At 34.8% G+C, this 22,431-nt stretch overlaps 1 protein-coding gene across 5 annotated transcripts in view; it reads right to left on the reverse strand.

Moving 5' to 3' along the window:
• The window catches only part of LOC111057722, a 104,315-nt gene that overhangs the window by 24,869 nt on the left and 57,015 nt on the right, over positions 1-22,431 (reverse strand). For all 5 annotated transcript variants that reach the window (XM_039435561.1, XM_039435560.1, XM_039435558.1 and 2 more), the window contains 2 exons: positions 20,682-20,798; positions 16,340-16,415 (listed from right to left, as the gene is read on the reverse strand). In XM_039435561.1, coding sequence (XP_039291495.1) covers positions 16,340-16,415; positions 20,682-20,798 — 193 coding nt within the window. The remainder of the gene's footprint in view (positions 1-16,339; positions 16,416-20,681; positions 20,799-22,431) is intronic.

The following is a 22,431-nucleotide window of genomic DNA, read 5'->3' on the forward strand; positions in this document are numbered from 1 at the left end:
TTGGAACTGGGTGTGATGCATGCTTCTTATGCTTATCTGTATAATTCTTCACGCTATCAATTTCTAAAGAAGTAGTAACAGAGACAGGGCATCCAGTCGAGCAACAACGCCAGCAAATATCTCCACTAACGAGAGAGTGGCTTTTCCAAAAACAATAGCCCTTATAGTACAAAGCCAGGTTTTGCTTTGATGTTTTGTACGTTTTTAATTCTGAATTCATCATTTCAAACTAGGCGTAACTGGAAAATGGATAAGAGTATGAGAGACAAAGTGCCTAGAGAGCCAACAAGGCAGGATCAAAATCGGAAGCTCCTGATAAAAAGTAGGAAGTAGGAAGAGGGAACTGGCTCAAGAAAAGGAAACAACTATAATTGAAACCGTTATATAGTAGCTGTGCAAATTTATAATAAATGTCTAGACACCGCTAATAGGTATGAATCATGTCTCAAAAATCAAGATCAGTTCAAGATGAAAAGAATTCAAAATTTGGCGCGGCTCTTTCCTTCAACAACAGCTGTTTACATCGTGTTACCAAGACAACCAATGACGCCAGGAACCGGCAACGTGTTATCTTATCAACGTGTGACTGTAGCACCTTATCTTTATCTATTGAGGCGAGACAGTTTGCCACAAGAGATAATAAGCTCACCTTCCACCTTCAAGCTCATCATCAAAAACAATCACAATTAACAGCACTTGAGTATCATCCCGCGTTAATTGAAACAGCTGACTTGTTTTAGGCTAGCTCACGATATTCGAGGTTATGTGTTTCTAATACCACGAAAATAACTGCACTACAGACTGTAAAATCAAATTCACACATTCACACGGTCAGACAATCACTAGTTACTCACTTTAAAACATAAATTTGGGTTAAATAGGCTAATTTTACCATTTAAAACAACTACTTGGAGACCGACGAAACTGAGAGGTTCTTGAAATATACAATAGAATTTTCTATTTCATCTGCTGTAAACAATTCATGAAAAAATATGTTTGTAAAGTGAGATTTGATTGTTGAAAAAAAATCCGGAAATTGTAGATATTTTTCTCATATTAACGGTTTTGGCAGTTCTATAGCGAAAAGTGATTCAAGATGGATTTTTGAGCTCGTAGAGGATGAATTTATCTACAATTTGTAATCAATCGTAAGTTTCTATGATGTATCAGACTCGTTTTAGGAACTCTTGATCAACAGTAAAATTACGAAAAAAATGTAAAAACTTAAATCGCCATTTTTAAATTCTTAACTTCCAAATTGTTTTGGAATCGAAAGTATTATTTATTGAAGTGGGTAGAGGGGGACAATTTTCACATTCTCACTAGATTTGGAAATTTTATCAGAAGTATTTTACAAGACATGCAACTTTGAATATAGGAATTGGCCATTTTTTGTGTATTGGAATATGGGCTTAAGTACACTCAACAATACATTTTCCATTTTTCGACTGAATTTGACTCATTATGCATGATTTTGAACCGCCGTGACGGAAGTGTGAAGGATGAAGTGTAGTACGATGAAATCTAAGCATTGTGTCAAAAGTTATGTGTTTGAAATTTTGATCCTTGAGGTGTCCTTAAGCGCGCCTCTCCACTAGGAAATACTGAAATGAAGTGTATCTTACGGGTGATTCTCATAGGACATAATCTCAAGAACTTATGTCGTTGTGCGAAATAACAAAGTGAGGACAATGTAGTTGGTGATGATGCTTGAAGCTGAAAATCAGGTGTTTTTCACAATACAAGGAGCATTGTTGTCAGGTGTACCTGGAATATGAGATAGAGCGCTCTACCTGATTTCAGATTGTAGAGCACAAAAAGAGCTTCTAAAGTTACTACAATTTTATCTGGAGCTATTGTTCCAATATTTTAACAGTTACCAACTGGAATCACAGCAATTTTGGACTTGTGGTATTCAAGTAACAGTCTTTCGAATAATTGAAGTCAGGTTGTGACTAGAAAGATACATCAACTCTAGTTCACAAGATTTGTCATCTTCATGGTCTAGTCTGAAACCTCTCGGGATATCCTCGAGGATTCGGTCTTGAAATTTCACCCTAAGCTAATTTCAGCAATCATTGATACTCATATCGTATTCATTCAATAGATTTTTAGGAATCATCTATCGTACACCTGATAGATTTTTTAGGAAATGAAAATGGATTAAGTTTTTTTATATGGATATCTGCACGCCTTACAATACGAGGACCTCTTTTCCAGAGCTAGATTAATTAGTGTTAAACACATGTTGAGGAAATAATTGTAGTAAGAAAAAACTCTTTCTTCCTAAGAAACGAAGAATCCGACCTCTTATTCAATTCTAAATAACTATCTAACCTTGACACGGACCACAGAAGTAATGTAAATCTTCAAGAGTATCCAACAGTCTCAGAGAGCTAAAAATACAGAGAGCCTGATTGAAAAATAAAAATAGCAATATGCAGGAAATCAAAACTTATGCGAGATCTTTCACAAGAGTGATCTATAGTCTATTCACGAAAAACACTAAACAGAATACTACACTAAATATGATTAAGATAATGATTATAATTCTGTTACTATTGCTTATTGCTCTCAAGATAATCCTCTTCAAACAAAAAAATAAAAAAAACTTGTATCAAATTAAAAAATTAGAATTGTTTTTACTTTTTAGTTGGGAAAAACATCGGATGACCGATGTCTAGGTAAAACCATCGATAAGTGAAAAACATCGAACAGTGAACATCGATGTTTGATGTTGAAACATTGATGTTTTTAAACATCGATGCATCGATACCCATCTCTAATTGATTGATTATTTAGATTCCCGGAAAAAGTTGGAAGTCTTGACAACTGTAGTGAGGTCCACGTTATAATAGCAGGGGAGAAAGATAGGAGAAAACGTTGCTGATCCTCTGTCTTGTCAATGCCTTCTATAGATGGTAGCTGAAACATGTTTATTGATGTAATACTAGTAGTTCTGTGAACAGTAGACCTCACGCAGTATTCTCATCCACAAGTACCTGATGTCAACTGTTTTAAATGTTAACAAAATCAGTTCACGTTTGAATTTGTATTCCATAATTTATCAATATTTATGTTGATTTAAACAATGAATAGAATATATTTCTATTCCAGAATTTTTATAATATTCATCCAGTTCCGTGATAATCATTCCATCTAATGAAAATTGATTTCTTTCAATAAAAAATATTATAATTTCTTCAGCAGTATCTAGTTCATTTGATTATTTTTAATCACCTATTAAATTAGTTTTTTCGAATGGGAGAATATTGATACTGATGGACACGCATAATAATACCATGACTGCAAAACAAAATATTGAAACCAAAGACCATAAAGCTGCGATTGGACCAAATTTATTAACAAAATGTTAATAACTCAATCCTTATAGATTATATTAGATTGAACATAACTTATCATACATATGATGAACATGTGTGTTTGTCAACTTGCGTTCAATCTAATAGAATCTATAAGGATTAAGTTATTAACATTTTGTTAATAACTTTGGTGTAAAACCAGCTTAAAGATGCATACCTCTTCAAGGTCTTTCATTGGAACTATAGACCTTATACAAATACAGTAATAGACTGGCTTCTCCACACATCTGTGTAATCACTTGTCAGCTGATTTATGATGAATAATTCTATAGTCTGATTTTTACTCTAATATTGGCGAATGAAGGAGGCTCCTTTTTCCTTTCATATTATCATTGAAATGCAAAATTTCCAAAAACCTTGTATATACGTCGACGCGCAATTTAAAAAGGAACATACCTGTCGAATTTCATGAAAATCTATTACCGCGTTTCGCCGTAAATGCGCAACATATAAACATTTAAACATTAAGAGAAATGCCAAACCGTCGACTTGAATCTTAGACCTCACTTTGTTCGGTCAATTGGGGTTTATTGATGTATTATTAGCTGTTCATTCTAGTTTAAAATAATGAATTATGTTTTATTAAGCAAGAAATTATATTTTTTTGATAATTACATAATGAATTTTCATAATCAAGATGAAATATTTTGTTAATAAATAAATAATTCTACATTTATAAATGACGATGGCAACAGAGCAAAGCGAGAAAGAGATAGCACTATCGGCTTTGTTGAATGATAGACAAGGACACCATTGCTAATCAAACACTGCCATTATAATGGAGACCTCACTATATAGTCTAGTACCATGACTGTGGGCTGATTGATTGATTTACCAATAGCTTTATAGAAAAATATTTACAATGGTTTGTTGATATCCACTTCAAACTGGCAGCATTCCTTATTTATGGCATAAATGCTTCCCATTTATTCAATGCTGACACATTCATGTGAATCGTACTATAATACATTTGATTTCGCCCCACTTGGATGTAAAGAGCTGGTTTTCGTGCTTCATATGGAGGCCGAAAGTGATTGTTTTCTGACCAGGCCGGTAAAATTTCTACGGTCCTAGGGCTGTAAAATAACCTTGAAGTCAGCTGATTCTGATTCGATGTGAACGTGTTTACAAAATAGTTCATGAAACGGAATCAGTTTAAACCAATTGGTGAAATTTCAAGTGTGCTAAAACAGCTGATCAAAAAACTTTTCATTGTTTGTGTTCATTAATCAAGAATCAAGACATTTATAATAATATAATCTTATTGTCATTTGAAAGAATAAAAAAGTATAAACTCAACCTCCCACATTAAAACATAATTTTGTAGGTTATTTAGACAAATCAGAATAAACAATAGAAATACTTGGACAATTTCCTGATATTCAGATAACCTCAGATTTGCTAGAGCTAAAACCTTCCAGTTTTGCTTTCATAAGTGCCTAATAAACAATTATTATTCTCATATATGTATATTGTTTTATTTTTCTGTGTGGCGAAAAATAGCGTTCGCACCACAGGAAAAAATGTGTTTCTGGCTCTCAATCTTTTCTAGTCAACTGAAGTTTAGGTTAGAAGCTCTATCCTACTCTGAAAATCGAATTTAAATAGTTTATAATATTTATCTCATCTGTATCTCATTCATACAAATAAAATGATAGTATATTATTGCAGAATACTTTATTCAATCTAGAAGCATAAACTGATTCCGTTTATCCACCATGTTTCATGATAAACGCAGTACTAGACGGTTTGAGGTTAGATTCTATTATACTCTGAAAATTGAATTTGAATAGTTTATAATATCTCATTCGTATTTCATTCATCCAAATAAAATGATAGTATCTTATTGCAAAATACTTTATTCAATTCTAGAAGCATAAACTAATTTCGTTTTATAAACTAATTTGTAAACACATTTACATCAAATCAGAATCAGCTGACTTCAAGGTTATTTTACAGCCCTAGGGCCATAAAACTTTTACCGGCCTGGTCAGAAAACAATCACTTTCGGCCTCCATATGATGCACGAAAACCACCTCATTACATCCAGGTGAGGCGAAATAGTATATTTCGCACCTAGGGCCGAAAATGAGACTTTCCCGGCTCGAAATTGGGTTTAAGTCTGAGGCCGTAGGCCGAGGACTAGAAAAGATTGGAGCTGGAAACACATTTTTGCCCATGGTGCAAACGCTATTTTTCGCCACACAGAAAAATAAAACAATATACATATATGAGAATAATTGTTTATTAGGCACTTCTGAAAGCAAAACTGGAAGGTCATAGCTCTAGCAAATCTGAGGTTATCTGAATATCAGGGAATTGTCCAAGTATTTTTATTTTTCATTCTGATTTGTCCAAATAACCTAAAAGATTATGTTCAATTATGTGGGAGGTTGAGTTTATACTTTTTTATTCTTTCAAATGACAATAAGATTATATTATTATAAATGTTTTAATTATTGAATAATAATACAAATAGTGAAAAGTTTTTGATCAGCTGTTCTAGCACACTATAAATTTGGCCAATCTGAATGTCAATGTCAAAAATGCTTGTTGTCATCGACTTCGGAAGTTTAGGTTACAAGTTCTATCCTACTCTGAAAATCGAATTTGAATAGTTTATAATATTCATATCTTATCTGTATTTCATTCATCCAAATAAAACGATAGTATATTATTGCAGAATACTTTATTCAATTCTAGAAGCATAAACTGATTCCGTTACATAAACAATTATTGTAAAAACGTTCACCACCATGGATATTGCTCAAGTAGTTCCAAAATTATCCACCAGGTTTCGTGATAAACGATTAAATGCAGTACGATTAAACGCAGGTTTGAGGTTAGATTCTATTATACTCTGAAAATTGAATTTGAATAGTTTATAATATCTTATTTGTATTCCATTTATCCAAATAGAATGATAGTATCTTATTGCAAAATACTTTAATCAATTCTAAAAGCATAAACTGATTCCGTTTCATAAACTATTTTGTAAGCACGTTCACATCAAATCAGAATCAGCTGACTTCAAGGTTATTTTACAGCCCTAGGGCCGTAGAAATTTTACCGGCCTGGTCAGAAAACAATCACTTTTGGCCTCCATATGACGCACGAAAACCAGCTTATTACATCCAAGTGTGGCGAAAAAATATTTACAATGGTTTGTTGATATCCACTTCAAACTGGCAGCAATCCTTATTCATAGCATGAATGCTTCCCATTTATTCAATGCTTACACATTCATGTGAATCGTACTATAATACATATTTTGTTCATATTAGATCAGATAAGGATCATTAGGCGCGCTGCAAAGTAGACCCACGCAAAGCAACCCACGCCGTGGGATGTTTTGTAAACCAGTGCTATAGAATTATTCACAATCAATCAGCTAACTAACAAGTGGATTATTCATTGCATGCATTATTATCATTACACAGATGTCTGGAGAAGCCTAGCAATGGTTTACAAAACATCCCACAGCGTGGGTTGGAGTGACATAGATTATCGTGGGTCTACTTTGCGGCAGGCCTCATCCTATTATATTAAGCGAGCAATTTCTGTATGTCTGTTTATATTTTTATAATATCTGGCTATTTTTCAATCTGGTTATTTGGTTATTTATTCAAGAAGGGGCTGTCTGGAAATTCACGGCATTCCTGAAAAAGCGCAGGAGGATGTACTGCAGACTGTAGCTGAGGTGGGGCAGGCGGTGGGCTTCGAGCTGACTCCATCAATGGTGTCCGGCTGTCACCGACTGGCGATGAGGAGGCGAGGGGGGTGGACAGGCTGCGACGCCGCCTCCGCCGGCCGCTATCATCGTGCGCTTTGTGCGTCGCCCTGACGCCGACGAATTCATGGAGAAGAGGAGGCAGTTCGGGGTGCTCAGGAGGCATCAGGTGCAGGGCCTTCAGGGTCAGGGTCCAATCTACATCAATAGGAGTCTAACAGCTGCGAGAAGAAAACTCCTTGGCACAGCTCGGCAGCTCAAGAAAAAAGGCCTGATCAAGGACGCGTGGGTTGACAGAGTGGGACGGATTCGTATTCGCAAGGACGAGAAGGGAGCCCCTATTATTGTGAATTGTGCTAAGGATTTGGACTTTCCACCAATGTAGATAAATATTTTTCTTGATGACTTTTACATAAGGAGCATTCACATTTAACGTAATTAATATTTATCATTGCTATACTATTTTTCTGATAATTAGATTATAAAAATCAAACATGCCATAATTCAGTTGATAAGTTAATAGTATCAATGAATTAATAATTGTGATTGATTGATAGATTACTAAGTTACTGGTTAGATTCATACGACACCACTGTAAAATTTTATTTCTTTGGCCTACTTTTTCAATTTGTATAATTGTTACTTGAATTTTGACAGCATTATTAATGCTTTCTTGCAGTAGCATAAATATTTTTATTTTTGTAATTTTTGACCGTCAAGTTTATCTATTGTAGATCTTTTGTGCCTATGGTTCACAATCGTTCAATGTGTAATAATCTGTAATTGATTGTGATAGCCTACTTACATTCAATTCCTTTATCTAATAAATCGTATAATCGTCAATAATAATTTTAGGTAGCCTATAATGAATTTCCATCTGATTAATATGAACCAATATTATCTGACAGTTCATTTCTACCAATGAAATAGTTGGGTTCTAAGCTAATTGAGGTGAATAAAGTGATATTTTGATGAGAGGGAATCTTGTGCTTGGAGTATCTTTCGATATTGATTTATCATTCGTTGTTTTAGTTCTTACCTTATCTTGCATTATTGTGGTTGTGATAAAATTTATTGTTATTTTCCATCTTTGCAGTGGTGTCGATTAAGAGTGGAATATTATTTTCAAGTGTCTATTGTCATTTTTCACTGAGTACAGATATTTGTTGATATGATGATATTACTTTGAATTTGATCACAATTTATCACTGGTGGCATTGACAATTATTATTGTTGACTTATGTAGGAGTAACTGTGACGCTCTCTGTTTGACTCAAAATAATTGATAGGCCTACTGCTATTATGATTGTAGTTACGATTTGTTATCAGGGCTCTTATCACACTGGTCCTTTCAATGTCGTTAACAGTAACTTCAAGTGATTTTCTTTCTTTCTATTTGCGAAATTGATTCTCTCCCTATTAGTATTCTTTTTTTTTCTCAGAGGGAGGTGTGGTTTATAATTCCCCGCTTAGGGTTGGGAGGCTTGGGCTGTTTGTGGTCCGTGGTGCTATTTGAATAAATAAATAAGTTTAGTTAATTTTTTTTTTTAATCTTTCTCAGTCTCTCTCTTGTTCTCCATCTTTCGTATTCTTCTTTCATCTTCACTTTCTACTCATCATACTATTATTTTTCTCTCTCTCTCTCTCTCTCTCTCGCTCTTTCTCTCTCTTCATAGTTTCATAAATTATTCTGGATTTTAATATTCTTTATCAGAATGTAAGAGGACTTCGCTCCAAAATTCCATGTTTTTCCCGGGAGGTATTGAAGTGTGATGCTGACGCAATAATTCTCACTGAAACTTGGTTACACGATGGGATTCATAATGATGAATTATTTGATGAGCGTTATACTGTTTTTCGTAAGGATAGGCCGGGCAATCTAGGTTTGAGGGAAGGTGGGGTTCTGATTGCTGTACGTAGCTCATTGAATGCAACTTTATTGTCTGATTTATCGTCACCTAATTTTGAATCAATTTGGATCAAGATTTCATTAAATAATGCACAATATTACATAAATTCTGTTTACTTTAAACCATCGACTTCATTTGAAACCTACCTTCAATATTTTGAGTTGGTTGAATCTTTCAATGATATTTTTGATGGTAATGTGTTAATTGTTGGAGACTGGAATATCCCAGAAATCAATTGCTCCGATTTTGATTTCAGTGGCGGATCTCGTCTGGCGGTCGCTTTGGGTCAGTTCATGGGAGTGCTTGGTTTGGAGTCTCGTAATGTGGTTTTGGATGATAATGGTCGAACCTTGGATCTAGTTTTGAGCTCGTTTGATGTTGAGGTGGTGAGATCTGATGATTTTCTTGTGGCTGAGGATAGCCATCATCCAACTCTTTCTGTTTCTTTTCCAATAATTTGCGCTGGATCTGATCACCTTGATGAATTGTACAAACTGTACTATAATTTCAGGAGAGCTGATTTCTTTGGTCTTTATGAATCTTTAAGAGATGCTGATTGGTCTGGAGTTTATTTGTCCTCAGATGTGAATGGGGCAACCGAATCATTCTATCGACTCATTTATTCCTGTTTTGATTTATTTGTTCCAAAGAGAGCTGTTACTAATGCAACTGGTAAGTATCCCCAATGGTTTACCAAGGATATAATTAGTGACATAAAGCGAAAGAACAGATGTGCCAGGAGGAGAAGAGTCTCGGCTTATCATGATGAGGAGTTCCGGAGACTACGTTCAGGTTTGAGAAGAAAAATTTCCGCAGCCTATCATAACTATATAAATTCGGTTCAATTGAGCGTTAAGGGTGATATGAAAGGTTTCTGGACCTACATTAACAATAAACGTAAAATGAGACGTACTGAGAATGTGATGAAGTGGAATAATAGAGTTTTCATTGGCAATGACATTTCGGATGGTTTTGCTGAATACTTTTCATCTGTATTTAGCAAAAGTGACAGTAACACTGAAGCACGAGACAACCTGATCAATCACTCTCCTTTTCACATTGATGCAATCTCGTCAGATGATATTTATTTATCCATAAGAAGTCTCAAGGGGGTAGGATCAGTTGGCCCTGATGGTATCCCACCTTATATTGTCAAGGGTTGCTGTGAATTGTTTTTGGAACCACTTAAATTCATTTTCAATTTAGCACTAAAGACATCTACGTTCCCAGATCTGTGGAAGCAGGCCAAAGTGAGTCCAATTTTCAAAGCTGGTAGTAGACAAGCTATCAATAACTACAGGCCCATTTCTATAATAAACTGTTTTGCTAAAGTTTTTGAAAAATGTATTTATAAGAAAATCTTTGGTCATGTTAAACCATTACTGACTGAACATCAGCATGGGTTTTTGCCTGGGAGATCTACTGTCACCAATTTGTTGCATTTCCGAAGTGAGGTATCAGCCTATCTTGATAGGGGTTTGCGTGTTGATACTGTGTACACTGATTTTTCTAAAGCTGTTGACACTCTGAGCCACAAGGTGTTGTGCAATAAATTGTCACTCTTTGGATTTTCCATTCCAAGTGTTGGGCTTATCTCCTCGTATCTGTCTGACCGAGTTCAATCTGTTTCTTTTGGTGGTAACCAGTCTAAATTCTATACTAGTTCGTCAGGCGTTCCGCAGGGTTCTAATCTGGGTCCTCTACTCTTCCTGCTATTCATAAATGATTTGCCTGGAGTCCTAAAGCATTCTTCTTGCCTTCTCTATGCCGATGATGTAAAAATCTACAAGGTGATTGAGTCGGAGGATGATTGTCGAATGCTTCAGAGTGATGTGGATGGCTTATTTTGCTGGTGCAGTGAAAACCAGCTGAAGATCAACATTGATAAATGCGCTACTGTAACTTTCACAAGGCAGAGAGACCGCCAGGTTCCTGTTTATACTATCAATAATCTAGTAGTCAAGCGTGTTGATCAATTTAAGGACCTTGGAGTGTATTTTGATTCTGAGCTTAAGTTTCATTTTCATTTGAGAAAATTATGCTCCAAGGCGTGCCAGCAAATAGGATTTATTCGCAGAACTTGCTCTCATTTCAATGAAATTTCAGTTCTTATTCTGTTGTACAACTCACTTGTTAAAGGTTTGCTCAATTATTGCTCCGAGGTGTGGCATCCTTATCTAGTTTCTCAGAGTGTGGAGATTGAGAAAATCCAGAATAAATTTTTAAGATTTTTGTACTTTAAACACTTCAATGCAGTTTGTCCTTTCAATTACCCAACTTCTGATCTGAGAGTAATGTTTCAAATGCAATCCCTTGGGGCATCGCGTAACTGCAGATTGCTTGTATTCCTGTATAATCTTTTAAATGGAAGGATTGATTCTTCTTACCTTCTTTCTTTGCTTAACATCTATGTCCCCCAAGTGGCTCGGCGTTCCAGTTTTAGGTTCCAACTTCCTCAGTGCAGAACCAATAATCACTATAATTCTCCAGTTAATCGTATGATGTGTCTTTTTAATCTTTGTGGAGCTCATCTTGATCCATTTCATTTGTCAACTTTGCAGTTCAAGAAAGCTTGTACAGCCCTATACCCACCATCTTTCCGCCGGTAATTCTATGTAGGTTATTATCTTTTTTTTTGAATCTTCTTTTCTCTTCACCCTGGTCTCCATAGTCATCATCATCATCTTCATTGTCAGAATCATCTCCAGCATCATCATCATCATCATCAGCATCTTCATCTCTCATAAAATTTATATAAATTTCCTCTTATTAGTAATGATTTTATTTTTGCATCTCATTTTTCAATTAATTTTATCTAAATTCGCATTATATTATTCAGATTTTGATTATCATTTTATTATTTTTATTTTATTTTATTAGTTTTTAGTTTATTAGTTAATTTTTTTTTTTAGTTTATCATGCTTAGTTTTATAACTTTATTCAGTTTTGTAGTTTGCTTTTTTGTTATTTTTATTATTTTCAGGAGTATATTTTATTTATTGTGTTAAAATATATATTTTTAAGAAATTGATGTATTTTCTATTGTTTTGATTGGGGAGCAATTTTTGGGGCTTGCCCTGTATGCGCCCATATTGTAATTAAATGAATAAATAAATAAATAAATAAATGATCAACGGATCTCGAAAACGGTTTTAACGATTTTCACAAAAATTTGGAACATAGTAGGTTTTTGATATAAAAAAAATCGATTGCACTAGGTCTCATCCCTGGGAAAACTTGCTGAAGGACATTAAAAGGATAATAATTCATCCTTGGAAGAACAGATGATAATTTTGTCGTCTGTCGATAACAGAAGATGCGTGTGCCTGTGTGGGAGATCAACTGTGAAATCATTCAATCAGCTAACTTCGCGAGAAATATTGTCTAGAAATTTTAATAGACTTTATAAAAATAATCTGATTTGTTGACTTGACATGATTTATCACTTTAAATTAGATTATATCATGATATTCAAAGTAAATAATTATTCTACAGTTCTAAGTGATTAGTGAGTGTTATTTTGTTATTCAATTTGGTTTGTAAACAATCTAAATTAGAATTTTTCTGTTTTCACTTTCCTTGCCCTATCACCATAGGTACTAAGGAAAGTATTGCTTTTCAAAAAAAATTAAGGTACCCCGATTTCGAAATTTCTATACGTTTCAAGGTCCCCTGAGTCCAAAAAAGTGGTTTTTGGGTATTGGTCTGTATATGTGTGTGTGTGTGTGTGTGTGTGTGTGTGTGTGTGTGTGTGTGTGTGTGTGTGTGTGTGTGTGTGTGTGTGTGTGTGTGTGTGTGTGTGTGTGTGTGTGTGTGTGTGTGTGTGTGTGTGTGTGTGTGTGTGTGTGTGTGTGTGTGTGTGTGTGTGTGTGTGTGTGTGTGTGTGTGTGTGTGTGTGTGTGTGTGTGTGTGTGTTTGTGTGTGTGTGTATGAGTGTATGTGCATCTGTGTACACGATATCTCATCTCCCAATTAACGGAATGACTTGAAATTTGGAACTTAAGGTCCTTACACTATAAGTATCCGACACCAACAATTTCAATCAAATGCAATTCAAGATGTCGGCTAAAATGGCGAAAATGATGTCAAAAACAGGGCTTTTCGCGATTTTCTCGAAAACGACTCCAACGATTTTGATCAAATTCATACTTAAAATAGAAATTGATAAGCTCTATCAACTGTCACAAGTTACATATCTGTAAAAATTTCAGGAGCTCCGCCCCATCTATGCAAAGTTTGATTTTAGATTCCCAATTATCAGTCTACCCCCATAATTGAATCAACTTCCTATACAATGATGAATTTGCAACTCAAATAATTAGATATTTTTATTTTATACTCATGAAATTACTTCACAACATTATTTTCATCTACATAAACTTAACGTCGATGTTTCGCGGCCGGTGCCTGAAAGCCCGGTGTGGCTTGCTTGAAACAGCACCAAATGACATGATGGAACAGCACCGAATGGCATGATGAGACGGGTGGTGGTGGAAAGCAGTGTTCATTCCCCGATGTGAACCAAAAAACAGGGCTGGGTGAGGTATTGGAACGGAGGAGGGGAATCGGTTTGCTAGCACGGATTTGATTCACAATCCTGTCTGAACCAAGTTTGCACGAGTTCATCCGAGAGTAGCCAAACCTAGCCAAGGCAAGTGAAGCATTCGGTAAACCTCGGAATGAATCGTGAGTATTCGTGATATGGATACAGTGCCATCTTGAACTTGCTCATAACCCAGAAATTTAAATTTGTTGCCAGTAAACAGTAAAAAGCGGTAAACAAGAAGTAGCCTAAGCGTGACAGTTTTGAGGTTATACGGTATGGTTTCGGGTATACACTGTATACACTGTATACACTGTGATAGATTTCACTGCATTTTTCGTTCTATAAATTTGTATTGCGTGTAGAAGAATATATTAATATCAAGGATAGGTGTCAAATAAAACATAATTGTAGACCAACTCCCGAAGTAAGAATCAAACAAGAAAAATATGAACAGGACAAAAAATTTATATTTTTAGAAAATTTATTCTCAATCTTTGGGGTGTAATTCCTTGAAATTATTATTGATCACCTTTACACTTGATTATGCTCAATACTCTATATCCTCTTGACCTTTGTCCCCAATACATGAGGTTGAACCCCCAAGCTAGAAGATCACGAGCCGCTACTGTCATAGTATGAGGTAACATATTATGTCTCCAGCGTTATTGTTCTGTCACCAGCTGGCTCAGATCTTTGTTTATGAGTGGACTTGAGATGTGCGACAACACTAGCATCAGGTGATCAATTCTCATAACGGCAAGGAAAGTTGTGTGAGTGCGCCACACCAGATTTTTAAATATTTTGACTGAGAATTGGACCTGAATTTAAGTGTATGAAACATAACCTACTTTTTGGACCATTTATAGTGTATAAATCAAAATTCGGGGAAGGAAAAGTTTTGGGCTGTGCCTGTTTTGTCCTTCCCCAATCATTTTGAAGAATTGTGCTCTGTTTATCAATATAAGTAAATAACTACGGTAGCGAAGCTCGGTGTCCCGATATTGCTTAGGCCTATGATCAAAACCGTTTCAATTCTAGTTAATCTTACACCAAAGTTAGTAGCAAAATTTTTAGTTTCCCGTCCTTATAGATTCTATTAGATTGAACGGATCTTGACAATCACATAAACGCACATCATGTGTATGATAAGTTATGTTCAATCTAATAGAATCTATAAGGATTAAGTTAGTAACATAAATTTTGTTAATAACTTTACATTGGTGTGAATGCAGTTTTACTCATGACATTTTTGCTTTCGTATTCCAGTTGTTATTATGTGGATACTCTCATTGAAATTGTAGACTACTTCAAATGAAATTATATCATTGAGGTCCATATTGTCAAATTGTTTGGATTGGTTCAATTTGCATTTATGAAAATTCACATTGAAATGATCCCACTTCAATATTCCTAATACTAAAGTTCATTCCACGACTAGGCCACAATAAATATATTCTGGATTATATCAAATCTACAAATGACAAAAAACTCACAGCCAATACTATTGTCCGGAGGAAGTGAATACAATGCATAGAGGGCATATTGGAGGCTACAGGAAAACCACCAAATCTTGAAAATTCGACCCCCCTGGCACCCCTAGGACCCCCCAGTCAATCAGCTGGAATCATGTGTCGCCACATAAAGTCTGTCTGTCTGACAGTCTGTGTGACAACTGCCAAATAATAGCATTAGCTTCTTTAAATGAATGGAAAAATCATAGAAATAGCATGCAAATAATCCCAGCTGACTGATAAATAATAAATCAAAATTTTTTTGTTGTAATGCAGTTTCAATGTAATTTTTATATCCTGAAAAAAGAACGAAGGGTTGAGTCAATTTTGTTATCCAACTATCCGTGTTTAAAATTTGAAGCTGATTGATCAATTCTCAGTAAAGTTCTTGTCGAACAGACAGACAAACAGACAGAAAACGACTTTGGGCTCTAGTAAGTCGAAAGTGAGAACTTCGCTAATTCAGTATTCATTCTTATTGTATACTAGCTGGCCCGGAAAACTCCGTACTCCGTTTAATGCATCTCTTGACAAACTTTAGCTGTCAATTATTCGAATTATTCGAAACAAAGCAATGTCTTTAGAACATTTAAGTCTTCAACCTGAGACCGCACTGGATGGTTACACACAGGAGAGTCATTTTGTTTTTAGTCGGGGCGTTTAGAATAAAATACATGGGCGGTTATGGAGCAGCACACACTCTTGTCTACCATCTACAGACGGCTGTTGTATGACGCAATGATGATTATAACACCTGGTTTTTATTTCTGTGTGTGGCCAGATCACAAATCTTCTCCCATAAGGATTACATGTAAACTTTGAAGGACCGTAGGAAAGAGTCCTGAAGTCGGATTATAAATTTGATAGGCCATGAACCTGGTCCTGAACATAACGAACACAACTAAATAAATCATGAATTTGGAGCACACATGAAAAAGTTATTGAATGTCAAAATTTGAGGCTCGATTTTTATTTATATAGATGACACTATAATCATAATTATTACATTGGAGGAAAAACTAGGCTGAACCTGTAGCTACTATTTCTCTCCAAAAATTATGATGAAATGTTAATGTTGTCCAAAAGTTAAGGTTATATGTAATCACACACTGCTTCGTCACTTGATTTTCAGTCCAGGAATAATGTTTGAAAATTTTGAAGGTTGATGTTATACTCTAAATGAATCACAAAATTTATCACAATATATTAAAAACTCTAAAAATACAATAATATATTCAATATTATTTGATCAGTCTTACTTCTTGTTATTTATTATATAGCGATCATATAGATCCAATGGTGTCCTCAATGGCGGGTTGATAGCGTTCAGTAAGGCTGTAAAATATCAATTCATCTGTTGAATATCAATAATCACATTCCTCTCACATCATTATTATATCGGTAAAATAATCTATTCATGATGTACTAAGAGTGTAAAACGTCACTTTATAGCTTGAGCAATCAGTAATTACACTACCTATACTTCTGCAAAAGTAATAAAAACGTTTTATGATCGAATTACATACATAATTCTTCTATAACTACAGTATGGGACTACACACCGATAAATAATACAATAATATTATAGTAATGTTGCCTTTGTTGAGGCTATGAACCTAAGTCATCATATGAAACGTGGGTGACTACATTATCATGGCTAGAACCAATATTAGTGATAGGCGGTTCTACTGCATTTTCACTGGCATTCCCCAGCGTTCCTTCTGCAATTTCTCAGAATTTTCAAGAACTAATTAAGAGGAAATGTTTATGTCCGCCTCCTAACTGGTGCCAACAAAGCTCAAAGTCGATCTTGTGTTTAAAAATGCTTTCATCAATTTGTGTATTATTCGCGAAACAATAGATTCCTTACTAATCACTAGAGCTGCTTTAACAGTCCTGGGAGAATGCGTGGACTTGTAAAATTATACATCAAATTGATGAGAATATGATGCAATATGAGTTCATTATCAGCATAGATATTTCCCATTGATTTTCTAAAAGTTATAAGAGCAGAAATATAAAAAAAAATTGGAAGTAACTGAACTTTTTACAAATAGCTCAGTCAATAAAGGTTTTTTTGATCCGAAAATTAAATAAAAGCTGAATCTTTCACCATCGATAGAACCCTCCGAGAGGGTCATTCTCCCAAAAGTCCCAAGAAATCCCCTTGGAGCTTTCCCCCCTAGCCCCCCTCGAAGTTGAAAAATGCAGGTAATCACGGAAAATCAATTATCTCTGTAGCCATTGATCGGAAACAGTTCTATTGTATGCCATTCGATTCGTTACATTATGGGGAGTGCAACCTCCTATCTCACGTAATGCTAGCTTCAGGACACATAACTCATGAACCATTCAAGATATCAACATGATTTTTTTTTTCATTGGAAGAACTAACTTTTTTCTAGTTCCGCACAAGAGGGTTTTAGGAAAAATCATCAGATTTTTTTTAATAATTTTTCTTAAAAAATATGTTTTTTTTTTCAAATAAAAAAATTTAGATTTTATTTTTTAATTTCATTTACAACACGTTTACTAAGAAAATCTCGTGTAAGGAACTGCTTTATAATACAATAAATAAGCCCTTTTGAAATTGATAAAAAATTTGAAATTGATATCTCTTGTGGTTTTGGAGTAATGTGTCCTCAAATTCCAAAAATTGACTTTTACGGAAAAATGCAAATTAGTAAGGAATTGAACTTTTTTGAGATCTCACTCACCACTAATGCCCTCCTGCTGCATAGGATGGGTAGTCTGGGTCCTCATCCTCTTCATAGATGTCTTCCAGCTTCCTCCTTGCCAAAGACCTTTTCTGTCTGATCTTTTTTTGGATTTCCTGGACCTTTTTCTCTGCTCTTGCAATATGCTTCTTGTCCAAACACTCCATTGCTGCCACACAATTTGATCCCACTTTCAGCCCCAAGTGTTCAAATAGTCTACAGTTGGCAATATTCCCATCATTGAATGCAAGAACTGCTTCATACACACCAAATTTCAAAGTGGGAAGAGTCACAAATGTTCTTTTTGGTAGTCGGGACCATATGACATTATTCAATGATTCATTTGGATTCTGAGTCTTTCCTTTCAAACATCTCCTCAATAAATTTATGTCAGCTAGGCTCTGGAAAATTGGTTTTACCTCATCCATTATTGCTTCAGGTAGATGAAAATGTTTTTCATGGTCATACAGTTCCTTATTCCTTGATGCAGCCAGAAATTTACACCAAGTGTTGTCGCCCTTGGAGCAAAGTTGATGTGTTGGCTTCTTGTTGGAAGATTTGACGTGGAAGTATACTGCCCAAACTGCTGCCTGCATGGCTTCTAGGCTGTTGGTATTTCTCCTGATGGCCAGTACATAAAATATCTGCAGTTTCTTCATAGCATATCAGTCAGGCGACCCTTACCTGTTAGAGGTTTACCATCACTCAACTTTTGGCCACGTTTTCTATTTTTCAAATCACAAAGACGTGCTCCCATTCGCTTCTGCACGTGCCCTACACGTGCCCTACACGTGCCCTACACGTGCCCTCCTGTTTTTGAATTACAACATCTGCACCATAAGGCATTACTTCACATACTACTTTATATGCATTTGAATCTCCATCTCCCAAATAATCTACATATCTTACATTATATTATGGAACTGACCTGGAAAAAATTATTTTTGCTCCTTCCACCTCCATTCCACCACTTGTCCCAATGTAATTTGCTGAGCAATTGTCAGTGTGCTCATTCCTATTTTTATTTTGACATTTGCAATATTTAGACATTGGGTGGATGTCCAAAACTTTTCCCGTGTCAGCTGAGGTCACAGACACAATCCCATTTAGACTCACATGACCCCTCTTCTGCCATGACCCATCCACTCCTACACACAGATCTCTTATTCCTTCATTCACTTCTACTGCCTCATTCACTGCATTTTCCATTGATAATTTACATGAATTTTGAGAAATTTCCCCTAAAACATGCTTATACATGGTAAATTTAGATGGAGGTGGATGGAGGTTCATGATTCCACACAAAACTTGAGCTGCTGTGTAGCCCTTTCCAATAGCTCTAAGTCCATGCACTAACCTGATATTCACATCATAAAGTTTCTTTTGGTCTCCTGAACTATTTACACTTACTTGTTCACTGTTCATGAAAGATCTATCACTTTTTTCACAACTGGTGCACGAAATTGTGAATTGGGTTGCAAGTCCAGCTATACTTTTTCTTGCAAACTGCTTGTGACAAAATTTACACACAGACACTTGGAGAAACATATTTACAAAATTATTCACATCAACTACTTCATATTCTAAGCTTTCATTCTTATTACTATAATAGGTGAAATTGTCTCTCAACTTTGTTTTTGAGCTGGAAGGTTTTGAACTTTTAGATTGGTTGGGTGTCACTCTTGAGGTTGAAGGTACACCGATGGATTTCTTTTTTTTATACACAGATCGTTTCGAACCAATCCTCTTCTTGTTGCTCATATTGAAACTACACGAATTACACTAAAAATTTACACAAAATTTATGAATAATTATTTACAGAAAAGTTGTACTATTTACAAAAACGCATTGAAATTATTGAGCATTGTCAAAATAAAACAACACGGAATCATCAACTAACCTCACAAACTTGAACCACTGAACTCTATACTAACTAGATTATTAGATTATTTGCTTCGAAGTTAATCTGAGAAAACAAAAATCAAATCGAAAAACCACTAAATTTTTATATTATATTATTTTATCAAGGAAACTGTTCGATTTATTGAGGAAATGAATCCGACTAATATTGTAGTTCTTAATTTAACGAATCGAATGACAAATGATAGATTTTCCTCCGATTAATGGTTACAGAGATAATTGATTTCCAGTTTGCTGTTTACTATGGCTAAGAGAGTCAGCCGCGCCGTTCCGCGTCGACTGTTTCCCCTCCCACAGCATCAAATCAAATCGCAAATACATAACAATATACATCAATGGATTTGCAATCACAGTGGCTACATTAATTATTTGGCTTATTTTCCTTTAAAACTAGTTGGTTCGAAGTTAATCAAAGAAAACAAAAAAATCAAATCACAAACCCCCTAAATTTTTACATATATATTATTTTATCAAGAAAACTGTTGATTTTATTGGAAAATGAATATAAGTAGTATTGTAGTCCATAATGTAACGAATCGAATGGCATATAATAGAACTGTTTCCGATCAATTGCTACAGAGATAATTGATTTCCCGTGTTTACCCACATTTTTCATGTTTTAGGGGGCTGGGGCGGAAAGCTCCAAGGGGATTTATTGGGACTTTTGGGAGAATGACCCTCTGGGAGGGTTCTATCGATGGTGGAAAATTCAGCTCTTATTTAATTTTCAGAACGAAACTGTTTTTTGGACCTTCATTGACTGGGCTAATATTACCATAAACAGAACTGAGGGGTCAAAAAATTTTGTTTAAAACTTTTCTTTCTATCCTATCCATTCATTGACTGGAATACTATAATTGTTCGGCTCAAAATATCTTGGTCCATAATGCGACACTTTTCTAATGCTAAAGGCACAATATTAACACATGGAAACATACATAGTTGAATTGAATAGCATATTCACCATTTCCTGGATATCTTCTCTTCAATTCATCTAATTTCCCCTGTGTTATTTCTGGAAGTAACCGATCATTGTGAAGATTGTATTGTAATATAAAACCAGTCATACATTGGTAGATTCCTAGAAAAATAATGATATTCTATACATAACTTCATGACTCACTTGTTGATTTTTCAATAGTACTTTTACAATTTAATCATTGAGTATAGATGTGTTCCAAGGCACTGTTCCCCATCTACGGCAGACATGGACCATGAAAATGAAAACTGTAAGTTCTTTGAGATTAGGGAATGGTAAATAGGTGGGACAGAGGAGGAATGGTCAAGTGTAGAATTATTTGTTAGAGGGTGGACAGGATTGGTTGGTATTCTACTATGGTGTCGAACAGTGTCTTTACATTACATAGAACAATCATAAGTCCTTTAGTGAGGTCCACATTATAATTTTAGTACCTATTTGATTAACTATGGTGTTGCTATCATTCGACTAAGCAGGTAGTAGGTACTATCCTTTTCTAGCTCCACAACAATGCCTAATCTGTTTTTGACAATGTAGTAATATAAAGCAGAGAATCGGAAATGCTGTTCTCCTATCTCTTTTAAGCTTCCTGATCAAAGGCTTTCTTGAATAGTCAAGCTTGTTAGAGATATCTTGAAATACGGAAATCTGAACTATTTTAAAGATGATTTCAAATTTGTCTCTGAAGGTAGGAGGATAGATGCTTCACATACTAGAACCAGAGGAAGTACTTTAAGGATACCCAACCATCGAACTACTATTTTCACAAAATCCTTTCTAGTTAGTGCCTGTTGAGCATGGAATGCACTTCCCGTTACTATCAGGTCCATCGAGAGCCGAGCGAGCTTCATCCTGACTTTGAGAAAATATCCAAACAACCATCCCCCACCCATCCCACAAATACAAACCTATAAACCTGTTATAGAATAAATTGTATATATATATATATATATATATATATATATACAATTGTATATATAAATTATATATATACAATTATATATATATATACAATTTATTCTATAACAGGTTCATAGGTTTGTATTTGTGGGATGGGTGGGGGATGGTTGTCATGTATATATATATATATTATATATATATATATATATATATATATATATATATATATATATATTGCTGTGCTACTAAATTATCCTAATAGGTTTGATAGCTTTCACCCATCACCTAAGGAAAGTTATCAGTTCCAAATATGCTAAATGGATCTAATGCCTATGAATAATAAATCCAGTTCAGAGCAATTTACACGAAAATTTACTGAACAAAACCATTTTGACACTTAAACATAAGATCCTACAAGCTAAAATACTTATCTATTCATATTTGGCTCATCCATTAGCTACAGGCTTTCAAAATTACACAAAACATTAAACACAAATTTAGAACACAATAAAATTATTCAGATCTCAAATTAAAACATTTTAAATCTCAAATTAATAGAAAAATTTCAAGAGAGCTATAAAACACTTTTAGAAGCTAGCAGCCGTCTTTTCATGAGAGAGAAATGACGCATAGAGCTTCAAAGCAAGACATGTCATTGATTGTCAACCTCCAAAATTATAAGTTTGCACTATAAAAATTTATTTATTTTTTTTATTTATTTTTTTTTGTAGTTGAGAAGTTGATATTGTGGTAATTATTCATATTGAATGAAAAAAGACTAAGAAATTGTCAAAAAACCACTGATTTATTGATAATTAGAAAGACTGGTTTCGGT

This window comes from Nilaparvata lugens, chromosome 9 (genome assembly GCF_014356525.2).
Source record: "Nilaparvata lugens isolate BPH chromosome 9, ASM1435652v1, whole genome shotgun sequence".
NCBI lineage: Eukaryota > Metazoa > Arthropoda > Insecta > Hemiptera > Delphacidae > Nilaparvata > Nilaparvata lugens.